A 26,188-nucleotide genomic window follows, 5' to 3' on the forward strand; every position below is an offset into this window, starting at 1 on the left:
TTTCTCCAGCATTAAAAGAAACACATGTTTACCCTTTGTTCTATATTCAGCCTGTATCTCAAACTGTTTTTTTTTTAATTTATTTTTTATAAACATATAATATATTTTTATCCCCAGGGGTACAGGTCTGTGAATCACCAGGTTTACACACTTCACAGCACTCACCCTCAAACTGTTTTAAAAATCAGTGTCACACCACAACAGAAACACACACGAGCCCTGTTTTTGACCTTGTGCACCACTCTGCCCAATAAATAGTACCCCTTGTTTTCCATGAATCAAAGTACTGAGTTGTGACACAGCTGTGTATTCTAGATTTAACTCCACAAACAATGCATACCTTCCCGTATTTATTTTCTTCCTTATCCCTGTAATGGCTCCGTGCAAGTGTCAAGGAGGATGGAGGATGTTAACACACGGAGGTCCCTGGTTCGGGTGCTTTCCTTAGCAGGCCAAGAACAGACCTGGCCCCTCGCACTGCCATTGCCAGTTCAAGTCACTTGTGTCCCCAGACACAGTCCTAGATGAGAGCTCCAAAGCCGCCTTGTGACATCTTCATGCCTCTGTGTGGTTGCTCACAGGGCGGTAGGGAGAGTGGAGTAACTGTCTTGACAGCTGCTCTGGCTCATTTTATGAATCTCTGCCTTTAGGGCTTTTCAGAGGAATTTAAATGATAGTAAGTCAGACACAGTTCGGGCTCTCCTAATGTCTTCCTTATTGCCGTTGTCATGCAAGTGAATTTTAAGAGCCAGCCATTGACACCCATGTGGTTCTCTGCTCCCGTGGAGTTCAAGGCCGAGGGTGGTGGAGTTCAAGGCTGAGGGTCGGGTCCATTCTAACCAGGTGAGACCCCCCCCCAGGATGGTCGTTTGCCTTGGGCCTTTTTTCATGGCACTTTCTATTTTATTTTTAAGGAAGAGATGGTTTTCATCTACAAGAATAAAAAGTGAATTAGAAGCACTCTTTCAACCAATTTTATAAAGTTGAGCCCCCTAGGCCAATGTGTTCTAATTGAAATATGGAGAGGGGAGGTTGATACCGCCAAAGTTGTTTTTCCCCCCTCTTTTAAAAAAAATCTGACATGAAAATAACTTTCATACATTTCTCCGAAACAGTCGGTTTTAAGGGAAGAGCTGGAAAGTAGTTAGAGGTGTTTTGTCTGGGAAAGAAGCCGTCTGAAGTCTTTATTACAACAGTAACAATGTTTTAGTAACAGCAATATTTCATTTTGGTCTTTCACAAAGATCACTGCATTAAATGCTGTGGTGGGTGGAAAGAAACGAAATGATAAAGTCCCTGTTCTCAGGATCCCGAAATGTAACAGAAGGAACACACTTGGCATTTCTAAAAGAGGAGATGGAATTAGAAAGGCAGGGGAACTTGGGCTCACGTAGGGTGTAAACCAGGGCATCTGTGATGTAAGCAGACGAGGCACTCACCGAGGGTTAACCAAGGCGCGCTGGAGTTCAGCTTCGGGAAAGCTTTCAGAAGATTTGAGTCTCATCCACTGGTGAAGAAGAGGGAAGGGATTCAAAGATGAGGGTGGCCTAGACTCCGCCCTCTTTCTTGTACTGGGTAAGGCTAGGGCTTCCCCAATAAAAGAAAGGCCATAGGTAAGAAAGAAAGATCAGGTCCGGAGTGAGGAAGATGCTAGTTTACGAGTAGCTGTGTTTGCTGGATGGGTAGTGAGGCCTAGCGCGTGCTCTCTGCTTACAGTCTGTCCCTCCAACATTTGGACCAATTCCCTGCTATGCTCGTAACATTAGTTTGGGTTCTTCCAACATCACACTATAGGAAGCTGCATGCTTGAGTTCAGTGTATACCTTTAGACTTTCCAAACCTAGAGAACCTTCTTCCCAGGATTGTCGTAGCATGTCATTCAGTTGATGGCATCGTTGTTAAATAATTGCTGTTGTCAGTCTGACACAAATGAAGAAAGGGTTTGTGTATAATCGTGACAGAGGAAGGTGACTTCTCTTTGTCTTTCGTATCTGAAAACCAGGGCACGTCACTTATAGAATGTAGTGTCAGGTATGGAAAGCATGTTATCAGTGGTGATTTCTGGGCTCAGTGGCCATTTCACGTACTCCTCTGGCTTAGTTCCAGGGAGAAATGGGCTCTGAAGGTCAAGTTACACCATTGGACCAGAATAAAGAAGGAAAATACATTAGCAAGCTCTTCACAGGGGGAGGAAAGCTACTCCTTCCACTATAATTTATTACCACCTTCTCCAGTCCTCACGAAGGAGACCAAGTCCTTGACCCCAAGCCATGTGAAAGGTTTCATGAGGAACGTGCCTCCTTCCGCCCTCAAATGAACAACAGATTCTGCTCACTTACCGTGACAGAGAGACCTAGAGTCACACCAGGGCTTAGAAAGGCCTCTGATACCCTTAAGCAAAGGTCCCTATGAGGTATTTAAATCTACACATCACATTTCATCACATGCAATGTGAGCTTATTACCGATATGTTTTCCTTTGTGCAAGCTTAGTAATTTTTCTTCCCTTTTAGTGAGATTTGCTTAAAGTATAGAAATTCTTTGCTTAATGTATAGAAAGTGATTGCCCATGCTATACAAAAATGAACTAGAAAGGTCTCTTTCTGCTGAAAGTCTCGCAGACTATTGAGCTACAATTAATTATCGTTGTTCTGACTTCTTACATGAAGTTAAATTTTGGTTTAAGTACCAAAAGTATTTTCACTCTCCTTCCAGAAGTAATGTGAGCTTTTACAGTTTTGCGTAGACAGCTCCTGTTTTTTTGAGGTAATTGTTGGTCGCACAAAACTAAAAAAGACGATTGAAGAGACTTTTCTTAACTTCTCAGAAATATAATTTTAACTGTTGCATTGCTAGATCCTGATGACAGCAAAAGGGTGATCTGTAAATAAATTATTGTGGTTATACCCCTGTCTCAGATTTAAAAGGGCCTGTGGGAAGCTAAAAATACATAGCCAGTAAGGCATAACAGAACGTTAGTATCCCAGCCCAATAAGTGTAGTGTCAGGAAGATTAGAGGTTAGAATGAGTTGAAAATCATGAGAAAATGTGAATAATATCAAAGCAAGAAAATAAAGAACAGAGAGCTCCATAGCTCTTGGGACAGGTCAGGGGTTGAGGGATGGTATAAGATGAGAAAGAAAGGGAAACTGTCCCACTTAGTGTCTGTATTAGAGAGTGATCTTCTACAAGGAGGAAATTCGAGCCCCAGGTAGATCAAGATGAAAAAAGAAAGCACTAGCTCCTTGTACTAATTTTCTGTTGCTAATGCAACAAATAATTCCGTAACTTAGTGGCTTCAAACAACATTTATTTTCTTACAATTATCAGGCCCTTAGGCATGAATTAGCTGGATGCTCCTGGCTCCAGGCCCCTCAAGAGGTTGCAGTTAAGACATCCTCTAGAGCTGTAGCCATTTGAAGTTGAAGCTTGACTGTGGTGGGTCTGTTCCCAAGATGGCCCACTCATATGACTGTTGGCAGGACACTGCCGTATCTCATCATGGGAAACTTTTTGTCGGGCTGCTTGAGTGTCCTTATGACATGGCTTTTTCAGACCATGATCTGAGAAAGAGAGTAAGAAGGAAGCTGCAGACCTTTTTTGACCTAGACCGAGGATTCACCCACAATCACTTTCTCTTTTGTCTGTTCATTAGAAGCAAGGCACTCCATCCAGTCCACACTCCAGAGAACAGAATTCAGTTCCACCTGTGGAAAGGAGGAGCAGTAACAGATTTGTGGATATACTTTAAATCTACGACACCTCTCTACCATGTCTAAGTCCTTGTGACCCAGACAGATTGTAGGCTAGGAGAACTGGAGGGGGAAATGGTAGACTCTCCATGATCTTTGAGGATTTCTGCAGGGCGGGAGAGCTGGGAAGATGGGGAGAAGAGACTAGTTCCACCAGACGGACAGCAGAGAAGATAAGGTGACAGTCTACATGTGTGAGCTGTGCTGTTAGATTGGCACGTGGTGTGCCGTGGACGTTGTGCTTTTCAGTTTCAGCAAGGTGTGTGACAAGTTTCACGGCACCTGTGGATAAGACTGTAGGAGTGACTAGACAAAAAGCAAGAAATGAGGTTCCGTGGGAGCTGAAGGACCTGGTGATATGTAGCCAGAGCAAGGACCACCAGGAGCACGATGCCTTTCCTCAGGCGTCCGGTCTGTTCAAGGCTATAAGGCAGAAGGGAAATTTCTGCTTGTTCTGCGTTGAATAGGCTCCAAGTGTAGATGCCTTGGAGGAACTGATTGGAGGTTGGGGTAAGGAAGACCGTCATTCTTGTAGGCAGAGCTGTCCGAAATGGAGGCAAACGGATAGATTTTTCTCCATTTACTCAGAACCTGAGAGTTTGCCCTTTGGGTGAGAATACCGTAGAGGACATGATTTTTAAAGGCTTTCTTGGAACACTGGAAAAATAAAGTTTAAATATTAAAAAAAAAAAAAAGACTTTCTCGTCCTGAAATTATAACTTTGGATATTTAAATGCTACAGCATGGAAACTGATTATTTCTATTTTGTGCTTTCATTTTTCTGTTTGAAAAATGGCTTTGCGTTTTATTTTGTAGCTTCAAATCGTTACTTGGAAAATGAAATTTATTATAACAATTAGTGTAAGAATCATGTAGCAATTTATAGAGAAGGAAGAGTTAGTAAGTTATAAATTCTGTTAGTCCCACAGAAACATTTTCTAAAATTATGTACTGCAAGTCTTTATTCAGCAGATGAACCAATTATATTCTGTATCTATAACTAAGTCACCTAACTAAATAAATAATATGATTTTTACAATGCTTCACTGCATAGATACATGAACATAATTTATTTGTAATTGGAATGAAGCCCTAAAGTAGCAGTTTGATTCCACCAGGTAATTAGTACTCATTTTTTAAAGACTTTTATTATTTTTTCCAGAAGACTGAGAACACATGGGAAAAGACGTAGAATAGACTAAACAATAAGCCCCTAAAACAAACCAGTATATTCTGGGAACACATCCTTGCCAACTTCCCAACTAGCATTTAACTTCTGGTTTTCCCCCCATTAAAAAATATATATAAATATGTAAAATATATATATTTTTATATTTTTATATAAAATTTATATTTTATAATTTTATATTTTTATATTTTATATATATAACGTGTTTAAAGGCAGTAGAAACTTTACCTTTGGATTTCTTTAATCTTTAAATTTTTTTTGGTTTGAAATAGGGAGTGGTTAAGGGTTTAAATACAGGGTGTCAGTTTTCTTGAAGAAAGTCATTAACATCTGCTTCCCCTCACTCCAGACCTAGAAGGGACGTTTTGGTAGCCTTTGTGTTACAGTGTTCATGTTTACAGAGAAAATGAATTGAGTGTCGTGCGTCCTTTAATGATGGTGTGATGCTTACGGATGATCGCAGGTTCGGGGTTGACAAACATCAAGACGGAAGAGATCTCTGAGGTGAAGATGGACGCCGAGTTCCGACATGACTCGGGATACGAAGTTCATCATCAAAAATTGGTACGTAAAATGATTTATCTCTTCCTGCCTCTCGGTTTGTCTCGCCAGATGACCTGCTCACGCTTGTCTGTGCTGTGCCGGAAAGCCAATGAGGGAAAAAAATAGAAACAATAAAGCACTTGCCTATAGGGTCCTCACACATGCGTAAAGAAAAGAAAAAGAGGGTCTTTATAGAGTAGTACTTTGCTGCTAAGCCCACCCAGGGCTCAGAGTGGAATTAATATGAATTCTAATATCCGCTCTAGTTCAGTTCCCCTCTATTTTCTAGGAAGACGGGTTTATAAGAGGTGGATTTGAGGGACGCCTGGGTGGCTCAGTTGGTTAAGCAGCTGCCTTCGGCTCAGGTCATGATCCCAGCGTCCTGGGATCGAGTCCCACATCGGGCTCCTTGCTTGGTGGGGAGCCTGCTTCTCCCTCTGCCTCTGCCTGCCATTCTGTCTGCCTGTGCTTGCTCTCTCTCCCTCTCTCTCTGACAGATAAATAAAATATATATATATATATATATATATATATATATATATATATATATATATATTTAAAAGAGGTGGATTTGACACTGGCATGTGTTACCTCTCTCCCTGTGCCACCCCACTGCTCCCTCTGCCCTTCCTTCCTGTCCCTTCCCCAACGCCCACGTTTTAAGTTCTCCTGCAGGGGTAGGATCTTTGGGTTTCTGCCAGGGTAGGTGGAGGCGGGAGGTGGGGAGGTGAGCGGGACTCCGTGATGTTCCCAGCAGTGCTGTGCACTGATCGATTTGGGCAAGGAAGACGGCAGCTTCCTTTTTGGACAGAGTTTCCTCCCACCCACTGTTGTTTCCCCCGAATGTTAAAATCAGGGTAAATCAAAGGGGAGCCCCCTCCTCTTTGCAGGCAGCTCCTGTAGTTATATAAAACCTTTTACCAGAAGCTTCGGATAAATCAAATCCTGCTTTATGTTAGGGTTTCTTTCGTCTTATCAGTAAGCATAGTAAGGGGGTTAAGTTAATGAAGAAGACAATTTCATTGCGCATTGCGTAGTCTACAAAAAAATGGTACTAAAACCAGTAATAACAGTATTGAGATGTACTGGCTCTCAGGCACTTGTCATGCACGTGGGGCGGGGCAGGGCGGGGCCACAGGCATGCTCTTTCTCAAGGGAGAGAATATCTTTCCAATATTCGTCAATATAATTTATAAATCCAAGTAGTAAATTCCAGAAGAAACGCCTGTGAAAATGCCTCTTTTCACTCTAAATAATGGAAGCAAATCCAAAACGGACGCGTGACTCAGATTTGCAGTTCAGCTCCCATAATCTTTTTCGTACAAGAAAACCGAAGGTTTTCTGAAGCATGGTTTTCCCTGGCAGGTTAATCCCGTCTCCATTATTATGAAATCAGGGGCAGTCTTGATCTGGCTGGTGCCAAAGAGGTTAAAAAACTCTGGGGGAGCCGCTGAAGTGTTGGGGGCTGGTGGGGCACGGAGCTGAAGATTAATGTACGGATTTGCATTTTCTGGGGCCCGTGTCCTACACGAACTCCTGTAATGCGACAGTGACTAATGGCAGAAGCAGCAATTAGGGGAATCAGCTCCCTCTGCTGAGCTAGTTGATAAGATAATGTACTATAATTAGTACAATGAATATTACAAAATTACAGTATTTTCTTAAAGGCATAGGAAGATGTCCAGACTCGCATTTATTCCTGATTACCTCACATTTTTATCATTTGCTAATTAATGATTTGCTTTTTATAAATACATCGAGCTAGCATATTTGTTGAGAAAGGGGAATAATTATGAACAGTTTCTCATTTTGCTGCAAATAGACCCTGAGTAAGACTCTTGGAAATTGGCTCTATTTGCTGTATTTTGTATTGCCTTTTCAGATCTCTAGGACGTTCGTTGTCACTGTGGAAAATCGATTCCTGTGTTGAGAGTAGACTGAGAATTCTCTAGGGAGCTGTCTTCATTAATTTCTATGATAAAGGGGTATATGTTTAGTAGCAGTTAGGCCCGGTGGTCTGGCAGAAGATTGTCTCCTTACATAATAGGATTATAAAAGGTGCAGGATGCTTTTATAATTCCAGTTAGGTAGGTGAGGTTGGGAAAGAGTGACTTGCTTTTACAAACAGCGTGGAGGAATGTTGAGCGCTGTGTGGCAAGGTTACCAGAATGACTAAATATCTGTGACCATGTTGACGTTCAATTCAAACAAACAGCACGAATAAAACAGCAGGTTGAGTTGGGGTTCTGGAGAAAACAGTAAGCAAGCAGGAGTTCTTTGTGACCATTAAAATCTTAATCTCATTGCCTACTACTTCTTCCCTTTGAAAAAACTCTCTTTTAAGCATTATGCTTCTCGGGGTTCCATACTGTCCTATTGAGTGACTGTGGCTAGAAGTAGGTAACAAGTGTCTTTTTTTCTTCAGATGAACTCCTTTGTCTCAGGTGCTTTATTCCCATGTATTAATGTCCCTCTGAGGAAATTAGGACATCTGTGGATTTGAAAAGCACCTCAGGCGGACTGGTCATGCATTGTATCTTCCAGTGACCTCTTTCAAAACCATGATCCAGCCTTTCCAGCCTTTGGTAGATCCCCGCTCCACCTCTCCCCAGATGTCCCACCTGTCCGAGGGTTTCAGGTTCCTCTTGGCTACTGTTTTGCCTTTCTAGGGCCATGGCGGGGAGTGGAGTAGAGTAGAAAGTAGATTTCCCAGAACTGGGGAAGCCACATATTGTACATTGTCCTATAGGTGTCATTATTAGTAGCTAGAATGTGTGGGGGTTTTTTTCGAAGTATGCACCAAATAATGGAATGGCCACCAACTCAAACTTAAAAGCGTAAGGTGGACACTAAGACTCTTCACTTACCCTGTCTAGCTGTCTTCTGCAATTGCAGTCCTTTTTCTTGATTTATTTTCAAGGTGTTCTTTGCAGAAGATGTGGGTTCAAACAAAGGTGCCATCATTGGACTCATGGTTGGTGGTGTTGTCATAGCAACAGTGATCGTCATCACCTTGGTGATGCTGAAGAAGAAACAGTACACGTCCATTCATCACGGTGTGGTGGAGGTAGGTAAATGCGGCTGCATGTTTGCAAGCAGGGGTTAAACAAAGACTATGCGGGAGATTTTGCTGGGCATTAAACTACGAATCATCTAAGTATCTCTTCTTGGGGGGAAAAGTCTAGATTCCTGCATGGTGCTCAAGTGTGGCAGCTGTTTTCTTCCTTTGACTTTCATTCATTCTGACTTAGAGATACTGTGATCCAGGCGTTGGGTTGTACACCGTTCCCTTAGCTTCTTAGAATTTGTGCTAAAATGTCAAAATAATATTAATGATGATGCCTGGCTTAAAGATATTGTGATTACCCTCGCACATTTAAAAGAAAAGAAAAGAACTACAAGTTAGAAATGAAAAGGAAGGTAGAATTCTGCTACAAAAAAAAAAAAAAACCCTAAAACCTAAAAAACACCCGAACCCTTTGCCGGGGCGAGGGGGGGCGCTTAAAGAGTCTGACTTACAAGTAAAAGCAGGTAGCAGCAATTAATGGTAATTTTCAGGAAAGAGTTTCACAGAAAATCACATGACACGAAACAGCTGAGCAGAGCTTACAGGGTTTTCCGGATGTTCAACCTGTTACCCTGAGCTTCTACCTGAAATATCTTTGTTCCCGGAGGTTAGCGCGGTCACGCTGGAGGTGGAGAGGAGATTCACCAAGTAACCATCACAGTTACTGCACAAAGACGCTTCAGGATTTTGTCCCCACAGGCCAACACATGACTAACATGAGTGTGTACAGCATGGAAGCTGTGGGTTACCCCAACAAAATGGAGTAGCTACAGGATTGAAATATGACTTCTTAAACCCATGATACAAAATACTGAAATTGAAAGTTTATGGATAAGTTCTTAGGCATTTTTTTTTAAGATTTTATTTTTAAGTAATCTCTACACCCAATGTAGGGCTCGAACTCACAATCCCAAGATCAAGAGTTGCATGTTCCACTGACCGAGCCAGCCAGGGGCATTTAAAATGCAGTTCTGGGGTTGGACCTGGGTTGCAGGGGGGTGGGTAATCCTCAGAGTGTATGTAATTTTCTAGGAAACTATTAGAGAAAGTGAATCTTGAGATTCACTTGAGAAATATTAGCATTTTTAGAGGTGAAAGAGATCTCAGTGATCAGTCAAATTGATCTTTTCGTTTTGTAGATGAGAAAACAGACCCAGACAGAAATGTTCACCTACTGTCAAACTAAATAAGGCCAAGGTCCAAATACAGATTGTCCCATAGCCTATCCATTGTTTCTTCCACCAGAGAGAAATCCATCCAACTTCTCACTAACCCCAAAGACATGTGCTGCGTACCATTCTCGATCAGAGAAGGGCAGGTCAGCATTAAATAAGTTAAATGTCTGGCAGGGCCAGAAACCTCATTACAGTCAGCACTTACCATTCTCCTGGCTGCTTGTTTATGGGATCTGCTGATGGAAATTGGTTTTGAGTCTTCTTTTCCCTGTCCAGACTGGAGGTGGCCATGCTGGGGAGCGGTGAGGTGTGACAGAACAAGATAGATGACTGACAGACTAGCCTGTGGGCACATCAAATAAGCCATGACAACATCAACGATTCTGGGGTACTGGTCTTCTGATAATAGTACTTCTGAGCCTGTGTCCTTTGAGACAGGGGGAGATGTAGCCTTGCTAGCATCAGTTTACTTCATTTCTACTCAAAACAATTTTTTTTTCATGTTTGGGCGAAAAAAGAAAAATGTTTTTATACTTGAATAATTAAAAAGCCCCTTTTACTAAAATTAACAAGTTGGGAAAAACAGACGTTGGCGAGGATGTGGAGAAAGGGGAACCGTCGTGCACCGTTGGTGGGAATGCAAGCTGGTGCAGCCACTCTGGAAGACAGTACGGAAGTTCCTCAAAAAGCTGAAAATGGAGCTACCCTAAAGATACAGATGTAGTGATCTGAAGGCACACGTGAACCCCAATGTTTATAGTAGCAACGTCCACAATAGCCAAACTATGGAATGAACCCAGATGTCCATCAACAGATGAATGGATAAAGAAGATGTGGTGTGTATACATATATATATGTATACACACACACACATAAATACACAATGGAGTATCAGCCATCAAAAAGAATGAAATCTTGCCATTTGCAACGACGTGGTTGGAACTGGAGGGTATTGTGCTAAGCGAAATAAGTCAGTCAGTCAGAGAAAGACTATTACCATGTGAGTTCACTCATATGTGAAATTTAAGAAACAAAACAGAGGATCATAGGGGAAGAGAGGAAAAAATAAAACAAGACAAAACCAGAGAGGGAGACAAACCATAAGAGACTCTAAATCATAGAAAACAAATGGAGGGTTGCTGGAGGGGAGGAGGGTGCCCGGGGATGGGGGATCTGGGTGATGGGCGTTCAGGAGGGCATGTGATGTAATGAGCACTGGGTGTTATAAGGACTGTTGAATCATTGACCTCTGCCTCTGAAACTAATAATACATTATATGTTATCTGAATTTAAAAAAAACGAATGCTCGCTCATTTAAAAAAAAAAAAATCTTCATTTCTTTAATCTATTGTACGGGAGTTTTTTGTTTTTTTTTTTAACTGAATAGAGTTGACATACAATGTTCTGTTTCAGGTGTACAGCACAGTGGTTTGACGACTGTGTTACACAGTGCTCAGCTCAATAAATGTAGTCTCCATCTGTCACCAGTCATTGTATGTTTTAATGGCCTCGGACTGACGAATCTACCCAGAAAGCATCTTCCTTTTTATCAGGTCAAGTGCCTGTTTGGGGTACCAGAGTGCAAAAAAGCCTATATTGGTGTCTTCTAGAGCTGCCATTACCACGTCCCAGACTGGGTGCCTCAGAGTTCTGGAAGCTACAAGTCTGAAATCAGTGCATCGGCGGGTTTGGTTTTCCTCTAAGGCCTCCCTCCTTGGCTTGCAGGTGGCCTCCACGTCCTCTTTTCTCTGTGCGTGTCTGTGTCCTGATCTCCTCTTCCTGTAAGGACACCAGTATTATTGGATTAGGGTCTACCCCCAATGATCTCATTTAACCTCAATTACTACTTTAAAGACTCTGTCTCCAAATACAGTCATATTGTGAGACACTGTGGGTGAGGACTTCAACTTAGCAATTTGGTGAGGACACAGTTCAGCCTGTAACAGCCCAGGGATGCTGGGCAGAAAAGCAAGGTCTCTCAAGGGGACTCTCTGCCACGGTCGTGCATGAGACTTAACAGCTACTTATTTAAAAGGTCCCAGCCCAGACCTAAGGAAACAATTTCTAAATGGGCTTAGAAGCTATGTGTTGAAAATTTTCCGGCTGAACAGAACACGTATTCATTTATGAGAATCACTGATCTCCTTCCTTTCAGTCACTGGTCTGAGTGTAGAAAATAGTATCTCATGTCTACAAGACAAGACCTCAAACTACCTTTGTTCTCTTTATAAGAGAACTAGCTACCTTTTATTTATTTATTTATTTATTTATTTTATTTATTTATTTTAGAGAGAGAGCATGAGTCGAGGGAAGGACAGAAGGGGAGGGAGAAGGACAAGCAGACCCCGTGGTGAGCCAGGAGTTGGAGGCGAGGCTTGATCTTAAGACCCCAAGACCATGACCCGAGCCGAAACCAAGAGTCTGAGGCTTAACCTGCGGATCTATCCAGGCACCCTGAGAATTAGTAACCCTTTAATCCTCATTACAGCCACCTAGGTTAAAAGTTTCTTGTGGTTAGCCACCAAGAAGAGTCTCCTTGGATTTGGGATGTCAGAGAATAAGTTGACACTTTAACCCAGATTCCGGGGCAGGGAAGAAAATTCATTTTGAGGTGAGGAGGCATCCTTGAAGAAGCAGAACTGCAAAGAGATAGCTGTTCAGCTCTTCTCTTGATACTCATTCCGCTCGCTGCTTAAGAGCATCTAGAAACCTCTCCAGAGTGAGTGCCACCTTCTCACCTCCTCTTCCTCGAAAGTGCAGGTATTGTCAAGAGCCCGGAAACCACCCTCCTTCTCCCTCTCCAGGCCTTCCCTTCTCTCCCTTCCAGAAGCATCTCTGTGCACGGTTCTGTGTCGAGCAGTGTAGGGCAGCGCCGGACCAGGACGTCACCCGAGGTGCCGTTCGCCATCCCCACCCTCGGGAAGCTTATGGCCCGGCCAGGGTGGGTGAACGTGGACGGGAAGAGCTGCCACCCACGGCGGCACCGAGGCCATCACCTGGCGCAGGTGGTGTCGAGTGCTGTGGGGTTTCAGGGCAGTGTTTCTCCGAGAGCAGAGCAGCGTCTGCCCCGAATGGACGTGGTCCTCCTCTGGACGTGGTCTGCCCATCTCAGCACGCCCTCCCAATCAGGGCCCCAGGAATAAACTTATTCCCAGCTCTGGCTCGCCTGCATCGTGAGTGAGTAACCCTCCTTCACTGAGAACAAATAAATGAGCATTTCCAGCTAGACTGGCCTGCGTCTGTCAGAACGGAACATCGTCCCGCTTCACACCATCAGTGCATGAAGAAATGATGAAAGCCGGGCGCCTGGGTGGCTCAGTGGGTTAATCCGCTGCCTTTGGCTCAGGTTGTGATCCCAGGGTCCTGGGATCGAGTCCTGCATCGGGCTCTCTGCTTTGGCGGGGAGCCTGCTTCCCCCTCTCTCTCTCTGCCTACCTCTCTGCCTACTAGTGCTCTCTGTCTGTCCAAAAAAAAAAAAAAAAAAAAGAAATGATGAAAGCCTCGGTCTCCAGAACTCCCTTCTCAGAGCAGAAGATGCCTGCAGGAGATCACAGAGACATGGAAATGACACGGAGCCTAGTATTTTTATTAATAGAGCTGTTGCCAGTTGGAAATTAGCAGTTGCCAGTTTTTGTTTTTTAAAAAAATAAGCGGTGAACATTGATGTAATGATTTGCTTAGTCATAAGGCCAGAGGTTCACCCAGTAAGCCATTAGCCAGCCACGCTCCTCAAGGAGATGACTGTGCCTTGTTGGTATCTCAGGCAGTGATGTGACGGCCCTTTGTTCCACTGTGTCACCCAGGTGCCCACCATCTGTGGTGGCTGAGGGTCCCAGTGCCAGCTGACTGATCCCAACTGCTCCTGCTTTAATAAGATCCTACCCGTCCACCGACCCCGGGTGGTTGGTGATGTCCCTCTTCTACATTGATGTCAATTGACACTGGATAGTCCAAAATGCATATTGTAGCTCTTTCCTAATTAAAGGGAGACCTCCCCTTTAATTAGGGGATTGGAGGGGACAGGACAAGGGTTTAAGGGTTACAAACTGGCAGCAAGAGTCAATGAGGCCTGGAGATCTAATGTGCAGCATAATGAATATAGTCCCCAATACTGTATTGTAATCAAACTTGCTAAGAGACTAGAATTTAATTATTCCAAACACTAATAAGAAGGGATAAGAACGTAGGGAGAGGGTGGTGGGGTTATGGACATTGGGGTGCTATGGTGAGTGCTGTGAAGTGTAAACCTGGCGATTCACACACCTGTACCCCTGGGGCTAATAATACCTTATATGTTAATTTTAAAAAATTTTTTTTAAAAAAGGATAAGAACGGATAATTCTCTGACCTGATAGAGGTGCTAATTAATCACGATAATGATAAGCATATTACAGTGTGTAACTGTATCAAGTTAACAGGTTGTATACCCTAATTTACATAGTTATATGCCAGATAGATCTCCATAACAAAAAGAAATTAAGGGGGCTGGCACAAAATCTATTATAGGGTATAAAAATTTTTTCCATACATGGGTCTGATAACTGGACCTTCGGAACTCTCCCATCCCTCATCACCCCCCACTATCCATCTGATTAATGATCAGAATAAGAAGAGAGGTGCCAGTTAGCTTTTATGGAGTTACAGCTTATGACTTTCCCTGATGAATGTGCCGTCCTACTGCTAACACGATAAAAATATGTCCTGAGGGGCCCTTTCTTCCTGACGAGAACCTGACTCACCAGGATGGAGGTAACGAGCCACCACTAACGTGGGTGTTGTGGAGCAATTGGACAGAACGGTCAGGTTCAGTGGGAAGCAGAGGTACAGAAAAGCATGGCTGGACCCAGAACCTCTTGTGGCCGGAAGCAAACAGCAGAAAGAGACAGTGGAAGATCAGAGAAAAGCATCAGGGATCAATGATGATGATGGCATAGCAAAGGAATCCGTCGCCTGCTGGAAGATCACTGAACACGGGCAGCAAACATAAGTGAACCCCTTATAAGGAGATGGAATGACAGTTAAAAAAAATGAAGCTGGGCACGACTGAACACAAAATCCAACACCAGGGGGGTTAGAGGAGGGATAAACGACTAGCTTGAAAACCTGATTAATGTTTGCTTTGCTCTCCTTCCCTTGGATGGTCTTACCCTCCACTGTGGTTATGTATTAAGTCACTGTGGTTTATCTTCTCCTTCCCTTGTCCACCTAGATGACCTGGAATGGAATATCTTAGGCGTTAGGACTCTGTGGTTCTGCGTAGCTCAGTGTCATTCATGAAAGGGACGCCCAGTAACACACATCCTGCTGGTTATTCTACATAATAAAATTAAAATGTGGATTTTCCCGGCTTACTACTCCCACACTAGAGACAATACGATACGGAGGAACTAGAAACTAAGGAGACCCAGGTAGAATTTCATCTCTGCAGTTTTGACAGTTGAACTATGAATTCCTCTGGATATAGTGAAGGAATATGGGTTGAAGCCAGGCCAGAGTGCAGTGCAGAGGGTCCTAGGGTCCCCCATGAAGGCAGAGCGCACAGAACCTAGAGCCAGAAGAAGACTTAGGACCAGTTATTGATGTGATCTAACCCAGAAATTCAGGAGAGGGGGCGTGTGCAGAGGTGGTGTGCATGTGGTTTTTTTTTGCCTCAGCAAGTGATAGGTGTTCCTGCCTGATGGGCAGATGGGGATTCTGTCCCCAACTTCATTGTTCCCTCATTCCGTCCAGAACAATCATCACGGGCTCCAACTTCCCCCGGCTCTGCTTTAAGGGAAACAATACTGAGGTGTTTATGCAAGGCCCTGCCTGCACCGTAGTGGGGCAGCCCCCACATGGTGGTCCCCACCAGTGCAGTAGCTTAGCCTTGGAGGACCTAACCTTGAGTCCCGCTAGGGAGGAAGGCTCCCCCTTACCTGATGCTCTTCCTTTAGTGGTAGGTTTATCTGTGGATGTGAGCACTCAGTGTTGCACTTTGAGCCTTCAAGGGGCTCAGGATAAAGAGATACAACCCAAACTCCTTGGGCGCCATTTTGTAAAAATCATCCCTCCTCCTGAAGGCTCCTAAGCCCTCTGAGATCTGAGGGCTTGGCCTCCCCGCTGCAGGCATGGCGAGGCTTGAGCCGCCCTCCCAGCAGCAAAAGATAATAAAGATTAGCAGGTGGAAAAGGACCAAGAAGGCAGGAACCTTCAACGCCTGCATTCCACGCCCGCCTCAGCCTCCCATTTCTGGCTGGACTGTTTTAAGCATTTGGCTTTGGCCTTTGAAGAGGAGATAAACGATTAAGTTGCCAGGTGTCCCCCTGACCTTGATGAATGCAGATGACAGCTGACAGCCAGGACGAGGGTTGATGTGTTCCTGGAGGACATACAAGCACGATATTCTAACAGTCACACAGTGTGTTTTTTCTATACTCGGAAACGTGGCAGCTTTGCAGAGCTGGACCTCCTCAGCAAGACTTTTTTTTTTTTATCTTGACACTATGTGAAGTATCAGTTAAAAGGCAGCACAAATACAAAGAGGCCCAGGTTCGTATGGCCCCAGTGCTACAGACAGGCTGTTTCGCTGAGTCGCAGAGTGGATGAAATGTCTCGTTATTGGTGCTCATCTTTAGTGACGGCGTTGGAACCGACAAGTCCGTGGCTAATTACACAGTGGCCTTAAATTAAAGCACGGTGACCTCATTTGTTGACAACGCAGCAGGTCAGAGGAAGAGGAGGGATAAGAAAAAACACGAGTGATGATTCCCATAAGGAGGGCAGAGCGGAATGCGCAGTGTCCTCCGAGCACCAACGTGGCGGGAGATGGTTGGTGGCTTTGTCCTCGGGGGAAATGCCCGGGCCTGTCGCCGGGGGTGGGGGACGGGACGGGAGGAGCCTCCGCAGAGCGGACCGCTCTAATAAGGCGCGGAACGGGAGCGTCCGGTCTGCGGGAGCTGCCGTCTTCCCGTGCCGGCCGCCCTGGGCTTAGCCAACGGGGTGGTTCCAAGGCCTGCTCGCGAGGTGGAATAACGAACCTCAACTTTCAGTTCATTCAGCAAAGAGTTGTGAACTTCCTCTCTGAATTCTGTGCATTGCGCATGGTGCAGCAGGTCTACCAGAGACGTGAGCAGCCGCTCCCCACGTGCACCTTGCCGGATGCGCAGAGAGCAAATACCCCTTCCCGGCCCTGTCCTAACCGGGACTCCGGCGGGGCGGGGGCATGGCCGGGTCACAGCTGCTGGCCTGATCCTAGACACGGAGCACGTCAACGCAGAGGGTTTGTGCAGGACATCCTGCTACAGTCTCAGTGCTCGGTTTTTTAAAAATAATTTTATATTTATATATATATGTACATATATATACACACACATTATATATGTAATTATATGTATATACATATACAATTCAATGTACATATGTATATGCCTATGTGTACATATATATTGTGTGTATATATGTATATAACCTAGAACAGGATATTTGAATATTTTCCTTTTTTCCTTGCCACATGGCCCCTTGGATATATGTAGATCATCATTTTAATTAAAAGATTCTCAGGCCTCTTGTCATATTAGATTTCGTGGAAGCAGAGACAAATTAAAATGAGTGTGGAAAGATCATCGGCCGTCTAGATTTATTTAAGCGTCTGCCCATATACATCGCTCCCTCTCCATGATGCTCTTGGATTTTTTTTTTTTTTTCCCAACTTACCACCACACTTTCAAGTAAAACAGTTTTCCATTGTGGCCTTTTGGCCCTTAGTGAGCCAACAGGGAAGAAAAAAATATTTATTGTGCTGAATGTATCCAGTTACTCTGAAGTGGGGGGAGCAACCAATGAGCACTCGGCGACCAGAGCCAGCTCGGCAAGGTTTTCGGCGCCACCTGGTGGCCAGATGGAGCATCTATGTAACTGGTTGGTCACAGGCGTCCTGCTCCGAGGGGTCACATTGGGAAGGAAAGAAACCTACCGTGCTCCTTATTTTACCTTTCCCCATGTGTGCTTTCAAAAGATCGATTTTTTTTTTAATTCATTTTTCCTCGCCCTTGCATTTCAGGTTGACGCTGCTGTGACCCCAGAGGAGCGCCACCTCTCCAAGATGCAGCAGAATGGCTATGAAAATCCAACTTACAAGTTCTTCGAGCAGATGCAGAACTAGACCCCCGCGACAGCAGCCTCTGAAGTCGGACAGCAAAACCATTGCTTCACTACCCATCGGTGTTCATTTATAGAATAACGTGGAAAGAAACAAGCCCTTCTGTTTTATGAGTTACTCATCGCCTCCCGACCGCTGTGCTATAACACAAGTAGATGCCTGAACTTGAATTAATACACAAATCAGCAACGTATTCTCTCTCTTTACATTTTGGTCTCTACATTATTAATGGGTTTTGTGTACTGTAAAGAACTTAGCTGTATCGAACTAGTGCATGAATAGATTCTCCTGATTATTTATCACGTAGCCCCTTAGCCAGTTGTATATTATTCTTGTGGTTTGTGACCCAATAAGTCCTCCTTGAGATATGCTTTAAGAATCGATGGGGGATGCTTCGTCGTGAACGTGGGAGTGTAGCTGCTTCTCTTGCCTAAGTATTCTTTTCCTGATCACTATGCATTCTGAAGTTGAGCATTTTTAAGTATTCCAAATGATCTAGAGAATTCTTTTTCCATGATTGCATTTTACTGTACAGATTGCTGCTTCTGCTAGATTTGTGATATAGGAATTACGAGGATACACATTATTTCTTTGTGCCTGTTTATGTGCACACCATAGGCATTGAGAATGAACTTTTTTGTCCATGTACCTTTGGATCTTTGATAAAGAAAAGAATCCCTGTCATGTAAGCACTTTACGGGTGGGAGTGGGTGGGGGAGGGAGTGCTCTGCTGGTCTCAAATTACCAGGAATTCTCCCAAAAAATTTTCTGCAGGATGATTGTACAGAATCATTGCTTATGACCATGATAGCTTTCTATACTGTATTACATAAATAAATTAAATAAAATCACCCTGGGCAAGAGTTTTCTTTAAGGATAACTAGGGACATGAAATATTCAGAGTCATTTGAGGGGAAAGAAGAGGCAGATGCAGTTTCTTTTAACCGGTCTAAAACATTTTATTTATGACAGCGAAAGAAAGTGAAAGGGGAAGGCCTGCCTGGACAGACCCTTTAAGATTTGTCTTCAATTTGTATAAAACGGTGTTTTCATGTAAATAAATACATTCTTGGAGGAGCGCCCTTGTGCTGGTGTGAATGATTCCATGGCAGCCGCCTGCTGAGCAAGTAGCCCCCCAGAGACTGGTGAGAAAGCTAATGTAATCTAACCCCAGAGGTCCACACCTTTGTATCTTAACTGCAAGTCTGAGTCGAAAATCAGGGCCAACACGAATCTTCTCGTGCTAGTCAGATGCCTCATTGACCTAACTTGGTCCAGAGTATCTCATGGCTGTACCCCAGTCCTCATGTTTGTCCCTGTCCTCATCTGATTGGACTGCTGGAACAAAATACCACGGACCCGGTTGCTTATAAACAACAGAAATTTCCTTTTCCCAGTTCTGGAGATCGGCAGTCCGGGGTCAAGGTGCCAGCCTGGTCATGTGGGGACCTTCGAGGTTGCAGATTTCACATCGTGTAAGGGCGCTCATTCCATTTGAAGGATCCTCACAACCCAAACCACCTCCCGAAAGCCACCCTCCCCCCACCAAGACCATCACCTTGGGCATTGCAATTTCAACAAAAGAATTGTGAGGGCATGCAGACATTCAGACAGACCATCGCGTCTCAAATAAGAGATGAAGAGAAAACTCCTGGGGGCCAGGCTCAAAGCTAAGACAAGCAAACAGCTATTTCTAAAGCAGATTTTCTGAAGTGTGGCTCAACCTTTACGCTGCAGGGAATCCTTGTTCTGGGGCTCTGTCCTGCGCTTTGAAGGATGGTTAGGAAAATTTCTTTTTTTTTTTTTTATGGTTTTTTAAATTTTTATTTAAATTCAACTTAGGTAACATATACTGTATTCTTAGTTTCAGGAGTAGAGTCTAGTGATTCATCAGTTGCATATAACACCCAGTATTCATTACATCAAGTGCCCTCCTTAATGCCCATCACACAATTACCCCATGCCAGCATCCACCTCTCCCCAGAAACTCTGTTTCCTACAGTTAAGAGTCTCTTATGGTTTGTCTCCCTCTCTGTTTTCATCTTATTTTATTTTTCCTTACCCTCTCCTATGTTCATCTGTTTTGTTTCTTAAATTCCACATATGAGTGAAATCATATGGTATTTGCTATTGACATACTTTTAATTTGTCCTCCCTTCTGCCTGATTTGGGTTTATTTTTCTATTTTCTTGTCTAGGCTCTTAAAGTGGGAGCTTAGATTATTGGTTAGAGATTTTTCCTTTTTTCTAATGTATATATACACTGCTATAAATTTCCACTTCTGCACCTTTTTAACTGTGTCATACAAATTTTGATATATTTTCATCTTTATTCAGTTCAATGTATTTTTTGATCTGCTTAAGAACTTCCTTCTAGGGGCGCCTGGGTGGCTCAGTGGGTTAAGCCACTGCCTTCGGCTCAGGTCATGATCTCAGGGTCCTGGGATCGAGTCCCACATCGGGCTCTTTGCTCGGCAGGGAGCCTGCTTCCCTCTCTCCCTCTCTGCCTGCCTCTGTCTACTTGTGATCTCTCTCTGTCAAATAAATAAATAAAATCTTTAAAAAAAAAAAAAAGAACTTCCTTCTAACAATAACCATTGATGGCTTGGAAAATTGATTGTTTAGGAGGACATTGTTTAGTTGCCAAATATGGAGATTTTCCTGTTTTGTTTTGTTTTTTTCTTTAATTTTTTTTTATTTTTTATAAACATATATTTTTATCCACAGGGGTACAGGTCTACGAATTGCCAGGTTTACACACTTCACAGCACTCACCATAGCACATACCCTTCCCAATATACATAACCTCACCCCCCTCTCCCAACCCCTCCCCCCATCAACCCTCAGTTTGTTTTGTGAGATTAAGAGTCACTTATGGTTTGTCTCCCTCCCAATCCCATCTTGTTTCATTTACTCTTCTCCTACCCCCTCAACCCCCCCATGTTGCATCTCCTCTCCCTCATATCAGGGAGATCATATGATAGTGTCTTTCTCCGATTGACTTATTTCGCCTAAGCATGATACCCTCTAGTTCAATCCACGTCATCGCAAATGGCAAGATTTCATTTCTTTTGAGGCTGCATAGTATTCCATTGTGTATATATACCACCTCTTCTTTATCCATCGTCTGTGGATGGACATCTAGGTTCTTTCCATAGTTTTGGCTATTGTAGACATTGCTGCTATAAACATTCGGGTGCACGTGCCCCTTCGGATCACTACGTTTGTATCTTTAGGGTAAATACCCAGCAGTGCAATTGCAGGGTCATAGGGTAGTTCTATTTTCAACATTTTGGGAACCTCCATGCTGTTTTCCAGAGTGGTTGCCACCAGCTTGCATTCCCACCAACAGTGTAGGAGGGTTCCCCTTCTCCACATCCTCGCCAGCATCTGTCATTTCCTGACTTGTTAATGTTAGCCATTCTGACTGGTGTGAGGTGATATTCATGGTGGTTTTGATTGTATTTCCCTGATGCGAGTGATATGGAGCACTTTTTCATGTGTCTGTTGGCCATCTGGATGTCTTCTTTGCAGAAATGTCTGTTCGTGTCCTCTGCCCATTTCTTGATTGGATTATTTGTTCTTTGGGTGTTGAGTTTGCTAAGTTCTTTATAGATTTTGGACACTAGCCCTTTATATGATAGGTCATTTGCAAATATCTTCTCCCATTCTGTCAGTGTCTTTTGGTTTTGTTCACTGTTTCCTTTGCTGTGCAAACGCTTTTGATCTTGATAAAATCCCAAAAGACATTTTTGCCCTTGCTTCCCTTGCCTTTGGTGATGTTCCTAGGAAGATGTTGCTGCGGCTGAGGTCGAAGAGGTTGCTGCCTGTGTTCTCCTCGAGGATTTTCATGGCTTCCTTTCTCACATTGAGATCCTTCATCCATTTTGAGTCTATTTTCGTGTGTGGTGTAAGGAAATGATCCAATTTCATTTTTCTGCATGTGGCTGTCCAATTTCCCAACACCATTTATGAAGAGGCTGTCTTTGTTCTATTGGACATTCTTTCCTGCTTTGTCGAAGATGAGTTGACCATAGAGTTGAGGGTCCATTTCTGGGCTCTCTATTCTGTTCCATTGATCTATGTGTCTGTTTTTTGTGCCAGTACCATGCTGTCTTGATGATGACAGCTTTGTAATAGAGCTTGAAGTCCGGAATTGTGATGCCACCAACTTTGGCTTTCTTTTTTCAATATTCCTTTGGCTATTCGAGGTCTTTTCTGGTTCCATATAAATTTTAGGATTATTTGTTCCATTTCTTTGAAAAAAATGGATGGTACTTTGATAGGAATTGCATTAAATGTGTAGATTGCTTAGGTAGCATAGACATTTTCACAATATTTATTCTTCCAATCCAGGAGCATGGAACATTTTTCCATTTCTTTGTGGTCTTCCTCAATTTCTTTCATGAGTACTTTATAGTTTTTCTGTGTATAGATTCTTACTCTCTTTGGTTAGGTTTATTCCTAGGTATCTTATAGTTTTGGGTGCAATTGTAAATGGGATGGACTCCTTAATTTCTCTTTCTTCTGTCTTGTTGTTGGTGTAGAGAAATGCAACTGATTTCTGTGCATTGATTTTATATCCTGACACTTTACTGAATTCCTGTACAAGTTCTAGCAGTTTTGGAGTGGAGTCTTTTGGGTTTTCCACATATAGTATCATATCATCTGCGAAGAGTGATAGTTTGACTTCTTCTTTGCCGATTTGGATGCCTTTAATTTCCTTTTGTTGTCTGATTGCTGAGGCTAGGACTTCTAGTACTATGTTGAATAGCAGTGGTGATAACGGACATCCCTGTCGTGTTCCTGACCTTAGCGGAAAAGCTTTCAGTTTTTCTCCATTGAGAATGATATTTGCGGTGGGTTTTTCATAGATGGCTTTGATAATATTGAGGTATGTGCCGTCTATCCCTACACTTTGAAGAGTTTTGATCAGGAAGGGATGCTGTACTTTGTCAAATGCTTTTTCAGCATCTATGGAGAGTATCATATGGTTCTTGTTCTTTCTTTTATTAATGTGTTGTATCACATTGATAGATTTGTGGATGTTGAACCAACCTTGCAGCCCTGGAATAAATCCCACTTGGTCGTGGTGAATAATCCTTTTAATGTACTGTTGAATCCTATTGGCTAGTATTTTGGCGAGAATTTTTGCATCTGTGTTCATCAAGGATATTGGTCTGTAGTTCTCTTTTTTGATGGGATCCTTGTCTGGTTTTGGGATCAAGGTGATGCTGGCCTCATAAAATGAGTTTGGAAGTTTTCCTTCTATTTCTATTTTTTGGAACAGTTTCAGGAGAATAGGAATTAGCTCTTCTTTAAATGTTTGGTAGAATTCCCCCGGGAAGCCATCTGGCCCTGGGCTTTTGTTTGTTTGGAGATTTTTGATGACTGTTTCAATCTCCTTACTGGTTATGGGTCTGTTCAGGCTTTCTATTTCTTCCTGGTTCAGTTGTGGTAGTTTATATGTCTCTAGGAATGCATCCATTTCTTCCAGATTGTCAAATTTGTTGGCGTAGAGTTGCTCATAGTATGTTCTTATAATTGTCTGTATTTCTTTGGTGTTCGTTGTGATCTCTCCTCTTTCATTCATGATTTTATTTATTTGGGTCCTTTCTCTTTTCTTTTTGATAAGTCTGGCCAGGGGTTTATTGATCTTATTAATTCTTTCAAAGAACCAGCTCCTAGTTTCGTTGATTTGTTCTATTGTTTTTTTTTTGTTTCTATTTCATTGATTTCTGCTCTAATCTTTATGATTTCTCTTCTCCTGCTGGGTTTAGGGTTTCTTTCTTGTTCTTTCTCCAGCTCCTTTAGGTGTAGGGTTAGGTTGTGTACCTGAGACCTTTCTTGTTTCTTGAGAAAGGCTTGTACCGCTATATATTTTCCTCTCAGGACTGCCTTTGTTGTGTCCCACAGATTCTGAACCATTGTGTTTTCATTATCATTTGTTTCCATGAATTTTTTCAATTCTTCTTTAATTTCCTGGTTGACCAATTCATTCTTTAGAAGGATGCTGTTTAGTCTCCATGTATTTGGGTTCTTTCCAAATTTCCTGTTATTGAGTTCTAGCTTCAGAGCATTGTGGTCTGAAAATATGCAGGGAATGACCCCAATCTTTTGATACCGGTTGAGACTTGATTTAGGACCAAGAATGTGATCTATTCTGGAGAATGTTCCATGTGCACTAGAGAAGAATGTGTATTCTGTGCTTGGGATGAAATGTTCTGAATATATCTGTGTGTCATCTGTCAGTGTGTCATTTAAGGCCTGATTCCTTGTTGTCTTTGCTTGGATGATCTGTCCATTTCAGTGAGGGGAGTGTTAAAATCCCCTACTATTATTGTATTCTTGTCAATGTGTTTCTTGATTTTGTTATAATTGGTTCATATAGTTGGCTTGCTCCCACGTGAGGGGCATAGATTTTAAAATTGTTCGATCTTCTTGTTGGACAGTTCTATTGAGTATGATTAGAGTGTCCTTCCTCATCTCTTATTATAGTCTGGCTTAAAATCTAATGATCTGATATAAGGATTGCACTCCTGCTTTCTTCTGATGTCCATTAGCATGGTACAATTCTTTCCACCACCTCACTTTAACCTGGAGGTGTCTTCGGGTTTAAGATGAGTTTCTTGTAGGCACATATAGATGGGTTTTGTTTGTTTATCCATTCTGATACCTGGTGTCTTTTGATTGGGGCATTCAGCCATTAACATTCAGGATAAGTATTGAGAGATATGAATTTAGTGCCATTGTATTGCCTGTAAGGTGACTGTATTGTATATGTCTCTGTTTCTTTCTGATCTACTACTTTTTAGGGTCTCTCTTTGCCTCTCTTTCCATATTCCTGTAGAGCTGGTTTGTATTTGCAAATTCTTTCAGTTTTTGTTTGTCCTGGAAGCTTTTAATCTCTCCTTCTATTTTCAATGATAGCCTAGCTGGATATAGTATTCTTGGCTGCATGTTTTTCTCATTTAGTACTCTGAATATATCATGCCAGCTCTTTCTGGCCTGCCAGGTCTCTGTGGATAAGTCTGCTGCCAATCTAATATTTTTACCATTGTACGTTACAGACTTCTTTTCCCGGGCTGCTTTCAGGATCTTTTCTTTGTCACTAAGACTTGTAAATTTTACTATTAGGTGACGGGGTGTGGACCTATTCTTATTGATTTTGAGGGGGGTTCTCTGAACCTCTCGAATTTTGATGCTTGTTCCCTTTGCCATATTGGGGAAATTCTCTCCAATAATTCTCTCCAATATACCTTCTGCTCCCCTCTCTGTTTCCTCTTCTTCTGGAACCCCAATTATTCTAATGTTGTTTCGTCTTATGGTGTCACTTATCTCTCGATTCTCCCCTCGTGGTCCAGTAGCTGTTTGTCCCTCTTTTGCTCAGCTTCTTTATTCTCTGTCATTTGGTCTTCTATATCGCTAATTCTTTCTTCTGCCTCATTTATCCTAGCAGTGGGAGCCTCCATTTTTGATTGCACCTCATTAATAGCTTTTTTGATTTCAACTTGGTTAGATTTTAGTTCTTTTATTTCTCCAGAAAGGGCTTTTATATCTCCCGAGAGGGTTGCTTTAATATCTTCCATGCCTTTTTCAAGCCCGGCTAGAACCTTGAGGTTGCACAGCAGCTAGTTGGTGGCTTGGCCTTGTCTGGCTAGAACCTTGAGAATCGTCATTCTGAACTCCATATCTGACATATTACCAATGTCTGTATTGATTAGGTCCCTAGTCTTTGGTACTGCCTCTTGTTCTTTTTTTTTTGTTGTGAATTTTTCCGCCTTGTCATTTGTCCAGATAAGAGTTTATGAAGGAGCAAGTAAAATATTAAAAGGGTGGCAACACGCTGCCTTCGGCTCAGGTCATGATCCCAGGTCCTGGGTTTGAGCTCCACATCGGACTTTCTGCTCAGCAGGGAGCCTGCTTCCTCCTCTCTCTCTGCCTGCCTCTCTGCTTACTTGTGATTTCTCTCTGTCAAATAAATAAATAAAATCTTTAAAAAAAAATAAAAAAAATAAAAGGGTGGCAACAACCCCTGGAAAATATGCTTTAGCCAAATCAGAAGAGATCCCAAATTGTGAGGGGGGAGAAAGGGGATAAAAAGGGGTTCAGAAAGAAAAAAAAAAAAAAAAAAAAGAAAACTATTAAAACTAAGAAAGCCGATAAAGAAAAAATATAAAAGAGTGAAAAAATATATATATCTTAGATAAACTATTTAGAAAACGTTAAAAAAAGAAAACGGTAAAATGTTAAAAAAATTTAGCAGGAGAAAAAGAAAAAAAATTGAAAAAGAAAAAAGAAATTAAATTAACTGCAAGGCTAAAAAA

The 26,188-nt window shown here is 42.7% G+C and overlaps 1 protein-coding gene across 1 annotated transcript in view; it reads left to right on the forward strand.

Moving 5' to 3' along the window:
* APP (amyloid beta precursor protein) overlaps positions 1-18,713 on the forward strand; it is a 275,311-nt gene extending 256,598 nt beyond the window's left edge. Inside the window, 3 exon segments of the mRNA XM_047721518.1 lie at positions 5,404-5,504; positions 8,404-8,550; positions 17,764-18,713. Coding sequence (XP_047577474.1) covers positions 5,404-5,504; positions 8,404-8,550; positions 17,764-17,865 — 350 coding nt within the window. The 3' untranslated portion in view covers positions 17,866-18,713.
* The last annotated feature ends 7,475 nt before the right edge of the window (positions 18,714-26,188 follow it).

This window comes from Lutra lutra, chromosome 1, assembly GCF_902655055.1.
Source record: "Lutra lutra chromosome 1, mLutLut1.2, whole genome shotgun sequence".
Taxonomy (NCBI): Eukaryota; Metazoa; Chordata; class Mammalia; order Carnivora; family Mustelidae; genus Lutra; species Lutra lutra.